The sequence below is a fragment of the Salvelinus namaycush genome, chromosome 18 (assembly GCF_016432855.1).
Source record: "Salvelinus namaycush isolate Seneca chromosome 18, SaNama_1.0, whole genome shotgun sequence".
In the NCBI taxonomy this organism is placed as follows: Eukaryota; Metazoa; Chordata; class Actinopteri; order Salmoniformes; family Salmonidae; genus Salvelinus; species Salvelinus namaycush.
In genome coordinates this window covers 26,938,623-26,956,303 of record NC_052324.1, presented here as the reverse complement: position 1 = coordinate 26,956,303, position 17,681 = coordinate 26,938,623, and the positions used below count along the sequence as shown (strand labels likewise).

The 17,681-nt window shown below is 47.4% G+C and overlaps 1 protein-coding gene across 3 annotated transcripts in view; it reads left to right on the top strand.

Annotated features, from left to right (window-relative positions):
* The window catches only part of LOC120063278 (ATP-binding cassette sub-family A member 2-like), a 165,949-nt gene that overhangs the window by 56,311 nt on the left and 91,957 nt on the right, over positions 1-17,681 (top strand). For 2 of the 3 annotated variants that reach the window (XM_039013558.1, XM_039013556.1), the window contains exons 2-8: positions 5,933-6,026; positions 6,112-6,114; positions 12,114-12,225; positions 14,367-14,536; positions 16,552-16,673; positions 17,242-17,355; positions 17,448-17,624. In XM_039013558.1, coding sequence (XP_038869486.1) covers positions 5,933-6,026; positions 6,112-6,114; positions 12,114-12,225; positions 14,367-14,536; positions 16,552-16,673; positions 17,242-17,355; positions 17,448-17,624 — 792 coding nt within the window. The remainder of the gene's footprint in view (positions 1-5,932; positions 6,027-6,111; positions 6,115-12,113; positions 12,226-14,366; positions 14,537-16,551; positions 16,674-17,241; positions 17,356-17,447; positions 17,625-17,681) is intronic. The other variant, XM_039013557.1, reaches the window with a different exon arrangement.

Here is a 17,681-nt window from a genome sequence, read left to right as displayed (position 1 = left end):
TACAGGAGGGGTTTCATGTGGAGCTAGGCTCCCAGGTAGTAGAGGAGATGCCCACTACGAGTAATGGGGTACAGGAGGGGGTTCATGTGGAGCTGGGCTCTCATGTAGTGGAGGAGATGCCCACCACGGGTAATGGGGTTCAGGTGGGGCTAGTCTCCCAGGTAGTGGAGGAGATGCCTGGTACGAGTGATGGGGTGCAAGTGGGGAGTGTTGAAAGGGATGTGGTAGAGGGGAGTCAGTGGTCTGTGGCCTCAGCTGAGGAGGATCAGGAGAAGGATATGGATATCTCTTCTGATATGACAGCAGCTGGTGAGGACTCAATTTATGATCTAGAGGAGGTAAATGGGTTTCTGGATCAGACTTTTGGGAAATCTGTCAAATTGGCAGAATATTTTGAGGTTGATAAGTTTGTGAGGTCAGCTGTGATGTTACAGAAGACGGTGGGGTTGGACCAGTTGAGTGAGAAGAAGCGGTTTCGCTTGAGGAAATTTGTTACTGCTGTTACAGCAGCAAAAGGTGGTGGGAAACGTGGTCAGGTTAATAAGAAAAAATTTAAATAATGATGATGATCATGCTTCATAGGGTGTCTTTTTTCTCTTTGGTTTCTCTGTGGTATCTTCTGCTTTTCCTTTCTCTTTTCTACACGGAGGTACTAAGGGTGGGCTCTCTCAATATTAATGGGGGAAGGGACAGGAATAAGAGGGCTTGGGTTTTAGAAGAAATAAAACAGAAAAGGCTTAATGTAGTTTTCCTACAGGAGACACATAGTGATGAGGATAATGAGGTTGACTGGGGAATGTGGTGGGAGGGGCAGCATATACTCAGTCATGGTACTAATTTCAGTGCTGGGGTGGCCATCTTGTTTTCCTCAGGTTTAGGGGTGACTGTGATATCTACAACAGAGATTGTCAAGGGTCGGGTTTTATTGGTCAAGGTGGATGTTATGTTTTTTTTTTTTTTTTTTTTTTTTTTTTTTAATGTTTATGCTCCTAATGAGGGTACAGAGCGTCTTGTTGTGTTTGATAAAATAAAAGAAACCTTAAGACAGTGTGACCAAGAGGGGTGTATGGTTTTAGGGGGGGACTGGAACTGTACTGTGGATTTTACTGTTGATCGCAACGCTGAAGAACCTCACCTGCGGTCAGCCACTTTCCTGTCTGGCCTATTAACTGAGTTAGAGCTTTCTGATGTGTGGAGAGTAAAGAATGCAAAAGTTAGGCAGTACACATGGTTGAAAGTGAATGAAGGTCGTGTCAGTGCAGCAAGGTTAGATAGGTTGTACGTATCTGATCAATACTGTAGTAGGGTTGGAAGGTGTGCCATTACTCCTGTGGGTTTCTCTGATCATCACATTATAACTGTTGATATTCACTTGTCCTGTCCACGAAGGTCATCACCTTACTGGTATTTTAATGTTAAATTGTTACATGATGTCAAGTTTTGTGAAAGGTTTTTGTTGTTTTGGGAAAAATGGAGGGTTACAAAAGGGAATTTTGAGTCCTTGAGACAATGGTGGGATGTTGGGAAGGCCCAAATACGAGTATTTTGTCAACAGTATACTGCTTTGTCTCAAATTGAAGTTAAAGAGACTATCAATGCCCTTGAACAGGACATCAAATCAATTGAATTGAAGCTGCTCACTCAGAATGACCCTGGACTAGTCATGAACTTACAGGACAAGAGACATGAACTGAGGTCGTTTCTGCATGAAAGAGTGAAAGGTGCCTTGATTAGGTCTCGTTTCACTTCCCTCAAGGATATGGATGCTCCTAGTGCCTTTTTTTTTAACCTTGGACAGTCGAAATTACAACGTAAACAGATGGTCTGCCTTCGTCTCCCTGATGGGAAGGTGACCACGGATGACAGTGAAATGCGTCAACATGCCGTGGATTTCTACTCTGCCCTCTATAAGGTGGAGGATTGTGACTCTCTGTGTACTGAACAGTTGTTACACGGTCTTCCTCAATTGGGACCTGAACAGAGAGTCGCATTGGACTCTGACATTACACTGCAAGAGCTGTCCACAGCAGTTATGCAGCTCTCAACAGGCCGAGCTCCTGGCATTGATGGTTTACCATCTGAGTTCTATAAGCACTTTTGGGGGTCTATTGGGGAGGATTTTTATGAAGTGGTGTGTGAATCTTTTCATGAGGGTTCTCTTCCTGTATCCTGTCAACGTGCGGTGCTTTCACTGTTGCCAAAAAAGGGGGATTTGGCTCTCATAAAAAATTGGAGACCTGTTGCTTTGCTGTGTGCAGAATATAAAATAGTTTCAAAATGTCTCTCAAACAGGTTGAAAGAGTATCTGGGATTGTTGGTCCACAAGGACCAGTCCTACTGTGTACCTGATCGCTCAATTGTTGACAACTTGTTTCTGATAAGAGATGTTCTAGACATTTGTAAACTGTCTGATGTAAATGTGGGTTTACTTTCTTTGGATCAGGAGAAGGCTTTTGACCGAGTGGACCACCAGTATTTGTTCAAAACGATGAAAGCCTTTGGGTTTGGGGATGTTTTTTTGTCTTGGATGAATTTACTGTATGCTGGGGCCTCGTGTATGGTGAAGGTGGGGGGTGGTTTGAGTTGCCCCATCCCTGTCCAAAGGGGTATCAGGCAGGGATGCCCAATTTCAGGGCAGTTATATAGTCTGGCGATTGAACCAATGCTTTGTTTTTTAAGAGCGAAGCTTACTGGTTTCTCTGTGCCAGGTGTAATGAAGGGTCCCACGATAGCACTGTCTGCGTATGCAGATGATGTGACAGTTTTTATTACAGGGGCTGAGGATGTTAAGGTTCTCTCAGACGCTTTAATGGTGTATGAGGGTGCCTCCTCAGCTAGAGTCAATTGGGGAAAGAGTGAAGCGCTGTGGGCAGGTCAGCTTCAGATAGGGTCCGCTCCACGGTTACCAGGGGGGCTTCAGTGGGGCAGAGATGGGATGAAGACATTGGGTGTTTTTCTAGGCTCTGATGTCTTTCAGAAAAAGAACTGGGAGGGTGTAGTGGAGAAAGTGTGTGCCAGACTGTCAAGATGGAAATGGGTGCTACCCCAGTTGTCTTATAGGGGAAGGGTACTGGTAATTAATAATCTTGCTGCCTCTACCCTGTGGCACAGACTAATGATTTTGCAGCCACCAAAGGGTCTGATACAAGAGCTTCAGAGGACCCTTGTCAATTTCTTCTGGTCTGGACAACACTGGATCAAGGCTGCAGCTTTGTACCTGCCACTGCACGAGGGGGGGCAAGGCCTGGTGGACATTTCCTCTAGGATCATGGCTTTCCGGCTTCAAGCAGCCCAGAGACTGTTGTACAGTGACGGTTCTAGCTGGGTCGACACAGCCTACGCACTGATGAGGAGAGCAGGCTGTTTGGGCTTAGACAAGCACCTTTTCCTCTTAAAGCTGGAGGGGGGTGAGTTGAATGGCCTGACTCCATTCTATGAGTCTGCTATGCAGGCTTGGAGGGTTCTGGTCAAGTCCCGTAAGGCCGGCACGCTACCAGGGATGTGGCTTTTTGAAGAGCCTCTTTTTTATAACACTGCCATCCAGTCCAGTGCTCTGGGTTCAGCCAGCCTGCGTTCATGCCTGTTAGGTGTCGGGTGCACCAAGCTGGGTCATCTGATGCAGAGCAGGAGCAGATCGTTGGAGGAGCTGGGAGAAAGAGCGGGGATCCGATCATCTCGCCTACTGAGGAAGGTCGTCGCTGAGGTCTGTGACTCTTTGCCAGTTCTTCATCGTCAGTATGTGACTGACATTTCCAATTCTGATCGGTGGAAGGAGGGTCTGGATTATGTGTTCCCTGCACTGATTGTTAGTGCTGCGGTGGGGGCATTTGAGGAGGACGTGGGGATGCTGCTTTCCTTCGATACCCCGGAGCTGGGGGATTTCAAGGAGGTGGGAAAGAAGGCCATGTACAGAATATGTGTAAAGGTGTCCCATGCCTCTTCCCTGGAAGGGGTAAAATCGACGAGGTGGGCGGGTGTGCTTGGTCCAGGTGCTTCCCCAAAAGGCTGTTGGCGATCATTATATAAACTGCCGATTGATAAGAGGACAGCTGACCTCCAATGGAGGATCATACATGGAGCTATAGCCACTAACATGCATCTGGTACACCTGGACCCTACTGTTGGGGAAGGGTGTCCATTCTGTGCAGAGTCTGAAACTCTGGCACACCTGTTTTTACTGTGTCCCAGGTTGGTCGGGATGATTGACCTGATCACTGACTGGTTCTCAACGTTGGGAGAGGTTTTCTCCTCCCAACTGTATATATTTGGGCCAAAGTACAGGTTCAGTCAAAAGGGTGTCGTTGTGTTGCTTAATTTTGTGTTAGGGGCAGCAAAATTAGCGATATGGAAGACCCGAAAGAACAGTATTCGGGGACAAGGGTCTGTGGATGTGGTGGGAATGCTGGAGGGAATGGTGGCAGCGAGACTAAGGGTTGAGTTTGCCTATTATAAACTTATCAACAATATTGATCTGTTTTTGAGTATATGGGGTATTCAGAGGCTGTTGTGTTTAGTTACTGTGGAGGAGGAGTTGGAGTTGTGTTTTTAATTGATGTGTAACTGTGGTTTTGTATGAGTATTTATTGTGTGGTGGGCTCCCAGACCCAATAAAGATTATTTAAACTCAAACTCTCTCTCTCTCTCTCTCTCTCTCTCTCTCTCTCTCTCTCTCTCTCTCTCTCTCTCTCTCTCTCTCTGTCTCTCTCTCTCTCTCTCTCTCTCTCTCTCTCTCTCTCTCTCTCTCTCTCTCTCTCTCTCTCTCTCTCTCTCTCTCTCTCTCGTACTGATCAGGAAGCATAGCTACCGTTCCTCCACATTCTTGATGTGAACTATGAACCTGTTGTTTATCAGGCTCAAGGCATGTAATTAAATGTTTAGAGAGTGATAGTGTCTCTTGTAGTGAGGCTAGGAAGAAAGAAATAGACCCCAGATTTGTATTTCATTTGTGTATTTAACCTTTATCTGACGAGGCAAGTCAATTAAGAACAAATTCTAATTCACAATGACGGAGAGGGGCGTGTGCAGCGCTGAGTAAATGAAAGTACAGAGAAGAAAAAGGGGGAACGTGGTAGTTATTTGAAATCCTTCCTAATGGAGGAATTAACTATCAACATTTCCTTTTCCAGTATTGATCAGAACTGAAGAAGTCATTAGCTGCTGTTTGTGGCTGGTGGTTCTATTTCTCTGCTGTTGTTTGTGAATCTTCCTTTCTGCTGTGCTTTCACTACTAGATGTCTGTCTTCTCTCAGAGCGTGTGAAACTGAACATGACATACACCAATAACCACAGCTGCCCTGATTTGAGTGTGTGAGTGTGTGTGTGGCACCCTCTTCTTCTTCATAAACATATCATATCTGTAACAGACCACTTTGGAAAGCACTGGCAGTATAAGCCGATAGTGCATGATTAGCAAACTGGACACCCTTCACACCAAGTCTCTGATTCAATGGGCTAAGTCAACTCAGTCCATTCACTGTGTTGATCCATTCACTGTGTTGATCCATTCACTGTGTTGATCCATTACCAAGTCAATGACAATCCACTAGGAGTGGTTCAGCGTGGAAAGCAAGTCAGTAGCAAACTGGATTTAACCTTGTAGTTGTTTACTATAGTAAACACACTACGGTCTACACTGGTTTATCTGTTCAGCGGTTTAACTCTCTCTCTGTGTCTCTCGCCTTCCCTCCCCCTTTCTCCCTCCCTCCCTCTCTCTCTAACTCACCCTCCCTCCTCTCTCTCTCAATCTCCCTCCCCCCTCCCTCCCCCCCTCTCTCCCTCCCTCTCTCTCTCTCTCTCTCGCCCTCCCTCGCCCTCTCTTCCTCCCTCCTTCTCTCCCTCTCGCCCTCCCTCCCTCTCTCTCTCCCTCTCAACCTCCCTTCCCCTCTCTCCCTCTCTCCCTCTCTCTCTCCCTCCCTCCCTCTCCTCCCTACAGTGGGTGTTGGCCTTTGAGATCTTCATCCCCCTGGTCCTCTTCTTCATCCTGCTGGGCCTGCGCCAGAAGAAACCTGCCATCCCTGTCAAGGAAGGTAGGAAAGACTGAAAGAAGGGAGCTTCACAAAAGAGTGTACAAATGAAAGAGTAGTAGACGGGATGCAGACTGCAGAGTGCCAGTCTGTTTGTGCCATCATGCCAAACATTGTTTCGGGAATGGAGTTGGAAAGAGCACAAACAGATCTGGGACCAGGTTACAGAAAGAGAGACAGATCTGGGACCAGGCTACAGAGAGAGAGACAGATCTGGGACCAGGCTACAGAGAGAGAGACAGATCTGGGACCAGGCTACAGAGAGAGAGACAGATCTGGGACCAGGTTACAGAGAGAGAGACAGATCTGGGACCAGGCTACAGAGAGAGAGACAGATCTGGGACCAGGCTACAGAAAGAGAGACAGATCTGGAACCAGGTTACAGAAAGAGAGAACAGATCTGGGACCAGGCTACAGAGAGAGAGACAGATCTGGGACCAGGCTACAGAGAGAGAGACAGATCTGGGACCAGGTTACAGAAAGAGAGAACAGATCTGGGACCAGGCTACAGAAAGAGAGACAGATCTGGAACCAGGCTACAGAGAGAGAGACAGATCTGGGACCAGGTTACAGAGAGAGAGACAGATCTGGGACCAGGCTACAGAGAGAGAGACAGATCTGGGACCAGGCTACAGAGAGAGAGACAGATCTGGGACCAGGTTACAGAGAGAGAGACAGATCTGGGACCAGGCTACAGAAAGAGAGACAGATCTGGAACCAGGCTACAGAGAGAGAGACAGATCTGGGACCAGGCTACAGAGAGAGAGACAGATCTGGGACCAGGCTACAGCGAGAGAGACAGATCTGGGACCAGGTTACAGAGAGAGAGACAGATCTGGGACCAGGCTACAGAGAGAGAGACAGATCTGGGACCAGGCTACAGAGAGAGAGACAGATCTGGGACCAGGCTACAGAGAGAGAGACAGATCTGGGACCAGGCTACAGAGAGAGAGACAGATCTGGGACCAGGCTAATGCCAGGGAGCCAGGGGGGTGAGGAGGTGGTTGGTGGTTAGTTAGGCACAGTGTTGTGGTTGTGTGGTAATCCTCCGTTGCTACAGCTCACTATTGAAGGGGAGTCCACCACCACCAGTTTGAACACAACACATCAGTCTAACCAGACTTTCAGTGACAGTCCCACTGTGCAGTTCTAGAAGGAAGGGAACACTGCTGTAGCCTGCAGATGTAGAGGATGCATTTTGGTCTTAATATAGAATGTTTGCTTCTCAAATGGTACCCTATTTCCTACACAGTACACTACTTTTAGTAGTCCTCTGTAAAGGCTATAGGGTGCCATTTGGGACGCAGCCTCTGTGTGTTGTTGTGAAAGATGATAACGTAACGCTGTATAGAATTTCCACCTACAGTATTTCTGTTCAGTTGTACAAGGCACAAATGGAGCTTTACTAATCTGCCATTGAATGAAAGTCTGGTTGCATAAAACACTGGTGTCTAGTGTTGTCATTCATACTACTGTTTAGTGACTGTCATGTTTAGTCATGTACTGTCATTGTCCACAGACATCCACACCTGTTTCATTTACCGTTTTTTTTCCTTCTCTTTCACTCTATGATCCTCTGCTTTTTCTCTCTCTCTCTTCTCTCTCTCCCTTCTCTCTCTCTTCTCTCTCTCCATTCTCTCTCTCCCTTCTCTCTCCCTTCTCTCTCTCTTCTCTCTCTCCCTTCTCTCTCTCCCTTCTCTCTCCCTTCTCTCTCTCTTCTCTCTCTCTCTTCTCTCTCTCCCTTCTCTCTCTCTTCTCTCTCTCCATTCTCTCTCTCCCTTCTCTCTCTCCATTCTCTCTCTCCCTTCTCTCTCTCCCTTCTCTCTCTCTTCTCTCTCTCCATTCTCTCTCTCCCTTCTCTCTCTCCCTTCTCTCTCTCTTCTCTCTCTCCCTTCTCTCTCTCCCTTCTCTCTCTCCCTTCTCTCTCTCTTCTCTCTCTCCATTCTCTCTCTCCCTTCTCTCTCTCCCTTCTCTCTCTCTTCTCTCTCTCCATTCTCTCTCTCACTTCTCTCTCTCTTCCTTCTCTCTATTCTCTCTCTCCCTTCTCTCTCCCTTCTCTCTCTCTTCTCTCTCTCCCTTCTCTCTCTCTTCTCTCTCTCTCTTCTCTCTCTCCCTTCTCCCTCTCCCTTCTCTCTCTCTTCTATCTCTCTCCCTTCTCTCTCTCTCCGTTCTCTCTCTCCTCTCTCTTTTCTCTCTCTCTCCCCTCTCTCTCTCTTCTCTCGCTCTCCCTTCTCCCCCTTTACCTCTCTCTCTTCTCTCTCTCTCTCTCTCTCTCTCTCTCTCTCTCTCTCTCTCTCTCTCTCTCTCTCTTTCCCATCTCTCTCTTCTTTCTCTCTATCTGTTCTCTCTCTCTCCCTCCTCTCTCGCTCTCTCTCTCCCTTCTCTCTCTCTCACTTCTCTCTCTCTCTTCTCTCTCTCTTATCTTCATGATGCATGTTCACTGCATGCTGAATCAGTCTGTAAGTGACAAAGTCTTTATCATTGTGGCTTCATGATTATCTCTAAGTTATGAGTACCTTGACTCTGACTTTGGTCTCCTGTTATAATCCTGTCTGGGATGTGGGACAAGTGTGTGTGTATGTGTGTGCTCGCGAGCTATGACTGTGTGTGTGTGTGAGTGTGTGTGTGCGCCTCCCCCCCTGATGTCCGTGTCTCTGTGTTGTCAGCACCGTCTCAGGCATACAAAATGGCACCCTATTCCCTTTATAGGGCACTACTTTTGACCAGGGCAGTGCATTACACAGGGGAAAAGGTTGTCATTTGTGACATAGGCTCAGTGACTGGGAAGGGATCTGTCTACAATGTTGTCTCTAGCCAACAGATCCTATTTCACACATCTTACTAATGCTAAAAAGCTTTGTGCCCAGGTTAGCGCTGTAAGGCACACACTGGCACCCCACCACATATACACAACACACAAGGGAAGCACATGCACCGGCTCACATGTGCAGGGAGCAAATACGAAATGTGATCTGTGACTGCTCTCACACGGTCACAGTGACAAACAAAGTCACTGGGCTGTCTGTGTGAAAATATTCCTTTAAAGGGATTTGTGAGAATTTTGAAGGTGAACGTTGTCTCTGTGTGTGTTTGTCTATGTTTCTACGTGTCTGTGTTTCTGTGATAACCAGTTACTGGTGACAATAAATGCTACTGTAAATACTGTATACATAACATAGCTATACCATACATCTGGCTGGAGCTAGCTCTTATTCAGCCTGGGCCCAGATCTGTTTCCTATCATGTCTAAGGAGTGGCATGATGGCACAGACAGACTGGGACCCAGGCTAGCTCTAACTGACTGACACCCAGGCTAGCACTAACAGACTGGTACCCAGGCTAGCTCTGACAGACTGACACCCAGGCTAGCTCTAACAGACTAGTACCCAGGCTAGCTCTGACAGACTGGTACCCAGGCTAGCTCTGACAGACTGGTACCCAGGCTAGCTGTGACAGACTGGTACCCAGGCTAGCTCTGACTGACTGGTACCCAGGCTAGCTGTGACAGACTGGTACCCAGGCTAGCTGTGACAGACTGGTACCCAGGCTAGCTGTGACAGACTGGTACCCAGGCTAGCTCTGACTGACTGGTACCCAGGCTAGCTCTGACTGACTGGTACCCAGGCTAGCTGTGACAGACTGGTACCCAGGCTAGCTCTGACTGACTGGTATCCACGCTAGCTCTGACTGACTGGTACCCAGGCTAGCTCTGACTGACTGATCTACTTAACCATTGATTGGACCTTCGATGATCTCATGTCACTTTATCTTGAGCTCAGTGTGTGGAGGGGGACCAGATGTCAGGTCTGACCAGAGATGACTATCCTGAATGGACCAGATGTCAGGTCTGACCAGAGATGACTATCCTGAATGGACCAGATGTCAGGTCTGACCAGAGATGACTATCCTGAATGGACCAGATGTCAGGTCTGACCAGGGATGACTATCCTGAATGGACCAGATGTCAGGTCTGACCAGGGATGACTATCCTGAATGGACCAGATGTCAGGTCTGACCAGAGATGACTATCCTGAATGGACCAGATGTCAGGTCTGACCAGAGATGACTATCCTAAATGGACCAGATGTCAGGTCTGAACAGAGATGACTATCCTGAATGGACCAGATGTCAGGTCTGAACAGAGATGACTATCCTGAATGGACCAGATGTCAGGTCTGACCAGAGATGACTATCCTGAATGGACCAGATGTCAGGTCTGAAATGGGATGACTATCCTAAATGGACCAGATGTCAGGTCTGAACTGGGATGACTATCCTGAATGGACCAGATGTCAGGTCTGAACTGGGATGACTATCCTAAATGGACCAGATGTCAGGTCTGAACAGAGATGACTATCCTAAATGGACCAGATGTCAGGTCTGAACAGAGATGACTATCCTGAATGGACCAGATGTCAGGTCTGACCAGAGATGACTATCCTGAATGGACCAGATGTCAGGTCTGAACAGAGATGACTATCCTAAATGGACCAGATGTCAGGTCTGAACTGGGATGACTATCCTAAATGGACCAGATGTCAGGTCTGAACTGGGATGACTATCCTAAATGGACCAGATGTCAGGTCTGAACTGGGATGACTATCCTAAATGGACCAGATGTCAGGTCTGAACTGGGAGGGGATGACTATCCTAAATGGCACCCTATATGTATTCCCTATTTATTGCACTATGGGCCCTGGTAAAAAATTGTGCAAAATATACACTCGTAGAAAAAAGGGTTCCAAAAGAGTTCTTCGGCTATCTCCAGGAGAACCCTTGTTGGTTCCTGGTAGAACCATTTTGGGATCCATGTAAAACCCTCTGTGGAAAGAGTTCTACAGGAACCCAAAACGTTTCTACTTGGAACCAAACGCGTTCTACCTGGAACCAACAAGTGTTCTTCAAAGGGTTCTCCTATGGTTATTGTAGAGAATATGGTGCCGTTTGGGAGGCAGGTACTGTTCTCTTAAACAGACTACCTTCACTAGAGAGTCAGTCACTAAAGATATTACTCAGTAGCTCTAAATACAAGTTGCCTTTAGGCACAGATCCAGGATCAGTTTACCCTCTCCCAACCTAACCATAACCATCAGAGGTGAGAAACCCCAAAAACTGACCTTAGATCAGTGTCTCTAGGGGCAACATCATCCTAGACCATTTATGAGAAGTGCTCACTTTGTCTGGAATTGGCTCAGCAGTGGGTGTTTTTAACTGCTATAGGTTATTCAATAAGACAGTAATAGCACCAGAGTAAGTGGCAGCGATTTAGTCTTAGGATAAAGCAACGTTGGTGAAATGGATCGATGTTTATAATCACAGGGAGAAACTCATTTTTATACCTCTCCGACATTCTCAAAGAGGCCTATTTGTTAATAAGCTAGGATTCTTGTTCGGTCCAAAGGGATGAATTCATGTAATATGAGGGAGTGAAGGATGGATGGATAATTAAGTAGAATCGAGAGTGTTGTTGTTGCCAGGCACCTCGCCCAGTGGGTGGATGGATCTACTGCTGCTGAAAGACAAAAGAGTGAGAAAAACTATTTACGGTAGTCATGGAAACATGGGCCATTCCATTGTACACTATTAGCATGGACCTAGTTCTTATTCCAGGCTTGATGAAAGCGTGTCCAGCAGCAGTCACCGTTTATGAGTGGATGACAAACCAGAGCAGACATTAACATGACAGCACTGTATGTCTCAGCCCTGACATCTGGGTACCTCTTCTCTGCTTCTGACTGTGTGTTATCGGTGATCTGGGTTTCGCTTTCTCTCTAACCTCCTCTCTCTTTTCTCCTTTTTGGTCTTTGGACTACATTCAAACCCTCCAACGAACCTCTTCCCTACCAATCCTTCAATCCACTTCCCTCTCCTCTCTTCTCTCTCCTCTCTTCCCTCTCCTCTCTTCCGGGATTTTCCTGTGAATACTATCCCTTTGTCCCATATATCTCTCTCTTGCCTCGCTATCTCTCCCCTCCCTCTCTATCTATGTCATCCCTCTCTATCTCTCTCTACCCCTCTCTATCTCTGTTCTCCCTACCTACCCTCTGTCCCTTTTCCTGTCCCTCCCTGGTGTCCGTCCTGTCTGTCCAGCCTTCTACAGCGCAGCACCCCTCACCTCAGCAGGCATCATCCCCATCATGCAGTCTCTGTGTCCCGACGGCCAGAGGGACGAGTTTGGCTTCCTGCAGTACAAGAACTCCACGTGAGTCACATAGTCAGTCAGTCCTAGCTGTTCTCCCTCTCCCTCTCTGTCTGTCTGTCTGTCTGTCAGTCCTAGCTGTTCTCCCTCTCCCTCTCTGTCTGTCTGTCTGTCAGTCCTAGCTGTTCTCCCTCTCCCTCTCCCTCTCTGTCTGTCTGTCTGTCTGTCAGACCTAGCTGTTCTCCCTCTCCCTCTCTCTCTCTGTCTGTCTGTCAGTCAGTCCTAGCTGTTCTCCCTCTCCCTCTCTCTCTGTCTGTCTGTCAGTCAGTCCTAGCTGTTCTCCCTCTCCCTCCCTCTCTCTCTGTCTGTCTGTCTGTCTGTCTGTCTGTCTGTCTGTCTGTCTGTCTGTCTGTCTGTCTGTCTGTCTGTCTGTCTGTCTGTCTGTCTGTCTGTCTGTCCTAGCTGTTCTCCCTCTCCCTCTCTCTCTCTGTCTGTCTGTCAGTCAGTCCTAGCTGTTCTCCCTCTCCCTCTGTCTGTCTGTCTGTCTGTCTGTCTGTCTGTCTGTCTGTCTGTCTGTCTGTCTGTCTGTCTGTCTGTCTGTCCTAGCTGTTCTCCCTCTCTCTCCCTCTCTCTGTCTGTCTGTCAGTCAGTCCTAGCTGTTCTCCCTCTCTCTCCCTCCCTCTGTCTGTCTGTCTGTCTGTCTGTCTGTCTGTCTGTCTGTCTGTCTGTCTGTCTGTCTGTCTGTCTGTCTGTCTGTCTGTCTGTCTGTCTGTCTGTCTGTCTGTCTGTCTGTCTGTCTGTCCTAGCTGTTCTCCCTCTCTCCCTCTCTCTGTCTGTCAGTCAGTCCTAGCTGTTCTCCCTCTCCCTCCCTCTCTCTCTCTGTCTGTCTGTCTGTCTGTCTGTCTGTCTGTCTGTCTGTCTGTCTGTCTGTCTGTCTGTCTGTCTGTCTGTCTGTCTGTCTGTCTGTCTGTCTGTCTGTCTGTCTGTCTGTCCTAGCTGTTCTCCCTCTCCCTCTCTCTCTCTGTCTGTCTGTCAGTCAGTCCTAGCTGTTCTCCCTCTCTGTCTGTCTGTCTGTCTGTCTGTCTGTCTGTCTGTCTGTCTGTCTGTCTGTCTGTCTGTCTGTCTGTCCTAGCTGTTCTCCCTCTCCCTCTCTCTCTCTGTCTGTCTGTCAGTCAGTCCTAGCTGTTCTCCCTCTCCCTCTGTCTGTCTGTCTGTCTGTCTGTCTGTCTGTCTGTCTGTCTGTCTGTCTGTCTGTCTGTCTGTCTGTCTGTCTGTCTGTCCTAGCTGTTCTCCCTCTCTCTCCCTCTCTCTGTCTGTCTGTCAGTCAGTCCTAGCTGTTCTCCCTCTCTCTCCCTCCCTCTGTCTGTCTGTCTGTCTGTCTGTCTGTCTGTCTGTCTGTCTGTCTGTCTGTCTGTCTGTCTGTCTGTCTGTCTGTCTGTCCTAGCTGTTCTCCCTCTCTCCCTCTCTCTGTCTGTCTGTCAGTCAGTCCTAGCTGTTCTCCCTCTCCCTCCCTCTCTCTGTTTGTCTGTCTGTCTGTCTGTCTGTCTGTCTGTCTGTCTGTCTGTCTGTCTGTCTGTCTGTCTGTCTGTCTGTCTGTCTGTCTGTCTGTCTGTCTGTCTGTCTGTCTGTCTGTCTGTCTGTCTGTCTGTCTGTCTGTCTGTCTGTCTGTCAGTCAGTCCTAGCTGTTTTCCCTCTCCCTCTCCCTCTCCCTCTCCCTCTCCCTCTCCCTCTCCCTCTCCCTATCCCTATCCCTATCCCTATCCCTATCCCTATCCCTATCCCTCTCCGTCTGTCTGTCCGTCTGTCTGCCCGTCTGTCTGTCTGTCTGTCTGTCTGTCTGTCTGTCTGTCTGTCTGTCTGTCTGTCTGTCTGTCTGTCTGTCTGTCTGTCTGTCTGTCTGTCTGTCTGTCTGTCTGTCTTACTTACAGTAATGGCAGGAGTGGACAATGGTCATAATCTGTAATTGTATGCATATAATCAATGAATCTCTCTCTGTTGATGTGTGGGCTCCTCCTAATGGGAGAAGGCTGTCATTGTGTCTTTGAACTATACCCTACACCTCTCTCAATGCACTATCCTCTCTCTCTCTCTTTTGTCCCTCCCACCTGTCTTTTCCCTCTCACGCTTTGTCCCTTCCTTTCACTCGCTCGACTCTCTCTCCCCCCTACTGCCCCTCCCTCTCCCCCTTCTCCCTCCTCCCCCAGTGTGACCCAGTTGTTGGAGCGGATTAGTGATGTGGTGTTACAGAACCACCTGTTCACAGCAGACAGGCCAGGACTGGGCCAGGAGCTGGAGTCCCTGCAACAACACCTGGAGAGACTCAGCACGTCCACAGGGCCCTCCCCGCTGGACAACGGCTTCAACACCAGCCAAGGTATGTGTGTCAGTTTGTGTCAGACCCAGTTTAGCGGAGCTATAGTATTTTGAACCTTAATAGATGTGAAGGGGGATTCTTTTCAATATAACATATGATGGTTCAATGTCAGTGGAGGCTGGTGACTTGAGGAGGAAGGGAGACTAATGGTATAGGTGTTGGCCGACACAGACGGCAATGCTTGTTTGAAAAATCATCTAAAACAAATTATAGTAACCCCCAATTTTTTTTAAGGCATTTACAGTAAAATATTATGAGGAATGGAAGTTTGTCTAAGGGAATGGTAGTGTGCAGGACAGGCTCATCATACCAGCAGTGGTCAACCTTGCTCCACTGATCCCTGATCTACTCAGTGAGCAGACTTCTATTAAAGCCCAGCAATAGCACACTTGATTATCAGGTGTGTTATTACTGGGCTGAAACAGAACCCTGCACACCCAACAGACCTCTAGCAGGGTTGACCAGCTCCAGTTTGAAAATGTTTATACATTGTGTGTGACGTTTAACTGTAATTTTGTTAATAATATAGGTACACATACAGTATAATCCATGGCATATAGGATATATATAGAATATATATATATATATATATATACACCCTTAGTCTCAGTCTTAGGACATTCATTGGCACCTCTCTTCATCTGCAAACAGTTTTCCATATTTGAGGACAGATCACATCAAAGAAACAGGCTTCATTATATTTAAATTATACAGGACTGAATATTATGTTGATATTCTCTCTCTGTCCTCAAAGTTTTCCCTTCTAGGTACTGGATCTGCTAAATATTTTGATATTGTCCTCCCATCAAATGACCTGCCCTGTTCAGTAGCCTACCTTCTCATTTTACTGGTAGTCCCCTCTTCATGGCTATGACAAATGCATTTGGAGTCGGAGACTGTCTTTTTAATTTACAATGATTACATCAAGATAGATAGCTAATAGGAAATTAGCTAGCTGATGATATTTATTTAACTTGGCTAAACAGTGTGTACGGTTAGCTAGCTAGCTAGCAGCTCAGTTGAGTTAGTTTACAACGTGACCTAGCTAGCTAGCAGCTCAGTTGAGTTAGTTTACAACGTGACCTAGCTAGCTAGCAGCTCAGTTGAGTTAGTTTACAACGTGACCTAGCTAGCTAGCAGCTCAGTTGAGTTAGTTTACAACGTGACCTAGCTAGCTAGCAGCTCAGTTGAGTTAGTTTACAACGTGACCTAGCTAGCTAGCTAATACATTGTTTTTAACATTTAAAAAATATATTTACTTACTTGAATAGGTTCTGCAACCGTTTTTCTCAATCTCAATCAATCCAACCTGTTCAGGCTTTGTCCGACCAGTCCTTTGTCCAACCTGTTCAGGCTTTGTCCGACCAGTCCTTTGTCCAACCTGTTCAGGCTTTGTCCGACCAGTCCTTTGTCCAACCTGTTCAGGCTTTGTCCGACCAGTCCTTTGTCCAACCTGTTCAGGCTTTGTCCGACCAGTCCTTTGTCCAACCTGTTCAGGCTTTGTCCGACCGGTCCTTTGTCCAACCTGTTCAGGCTTTGTCCGACCGGTCCTTTGTCCAACCTGTTCAGGCTTTGTCCGACCGGTCCTTTGTCCAACCTGTTCAGGCTTTGTCCGACCGGTCCTTTGTCCAACCTGTTCAGGCTTTGTCCGACCGGTCCTTTGTCCAACCTGTTCAGGCTTTGTCCGACCAGTCCTTTGTCCAACCTGTACAGTTTGTTTTGAAGCTCGATGCCATGTGGCTACTTACTTTTTCTGGGGGGGGGGGGAATTCAGTCTAGCACCTGTTGAAGTCTTATGAAGAACTTCTGGGTGAAACGTTGCACATAAAAACAACGGGAACATTCATCAGTGTGTGGGTATCTTATCATTATTTAATGAGTTTATTTTTGTACACAGCAGCTGCAAGTTATTGAATGAGTTATACACTGTTTTTGATGGAGTGCTGTGCCATCTCTACTGGAGAAGCAGTTCAGTATATTCTCTGTGGTTGTGCTGAATGATTCTACCCCTGCAGGGTTCACCGTGGCCAGTATGTTGAAGAACCAGTCTGTGTTCCGTCAGTTTCTGGTCAGGAATATGTCTCTCCCCAATAACACCGCCAGCCTTCTGCTCTCCACTCCTGTCAACCTCAAAGAGGTCTGTGCTCCTGTCACACACATGCACGCACACAAGCAGATACACACAGATACACACAGATACACACACACACACACACACACACACACACACACACACACACACACACACACACACACACACACACACACACACACACACTCTGTACCTCCCCAGTCCCCATCAACCCCCCGGGAAGTGTTTTATTATAGAGTAATGATGTCTTTTTTGTTGTTGCAGCGTTTAAATTCCAATGTTGTCACATGACTGATGAACAATTAAGTAACAAACAATGTCAGTATAGACTGCCAAATCTGAATCTTTCCTCTTGGTTATATTTCAATTTAAATAACACATTTTTGACATCTAAACTAGAACACCCGATCGTCAACATTTCAGATTTGGCAAAGACCTGTGTGTGTGTGTGTGTGTGTGTGTGTGTGTGTGTGTGTGTGTGTGTGTGTGTGTGTGTGTGTGTGTGTGTGTGTGTGTGTGTGTGTGTGTGTGTGTGTGTGTGTGTGTGTGTGTGTGTGTGTGTGCATCCTGTTCTCTGAATGTATGTGTCCTCTCTCCCCCTGCTGAACTGTAGGTCTTCAACATGATATTTGGCCTGTACCCCAGAGCTGGAGAGGGGAGTAGTCATGCTTCTGAAGGGGCAGAAGAGACCGCACAAACCCCTGCAGAGAAGATCCTTCAACTGGAGGTAGGCTGCTAATTGGAAATATTACATTGAATTGAATCGATCTGAGTGGGTGTATTAGTTCTGCAGTAATCCCCGTACTATCCTCCCTTCAGGAGAAGCTTCTGGGAGCCATGCATAGTCTGGACGGAGGACTGATCCACAAAGCTTTACGAGACCCAACCAAAGCAGCCCATCGGCAGGGCCTACTCAAACTCATGTCTCAGGCATTAGGCCTAGCAGGAGGAGGGGCAGGCCAGAGCTACGATCCCCAGGGACTGAAGGAGATGGAGGTACACTACCTGATATATTCCCCTATATCTATTCCTCCTTTCTCCTGTCTTTTTTTC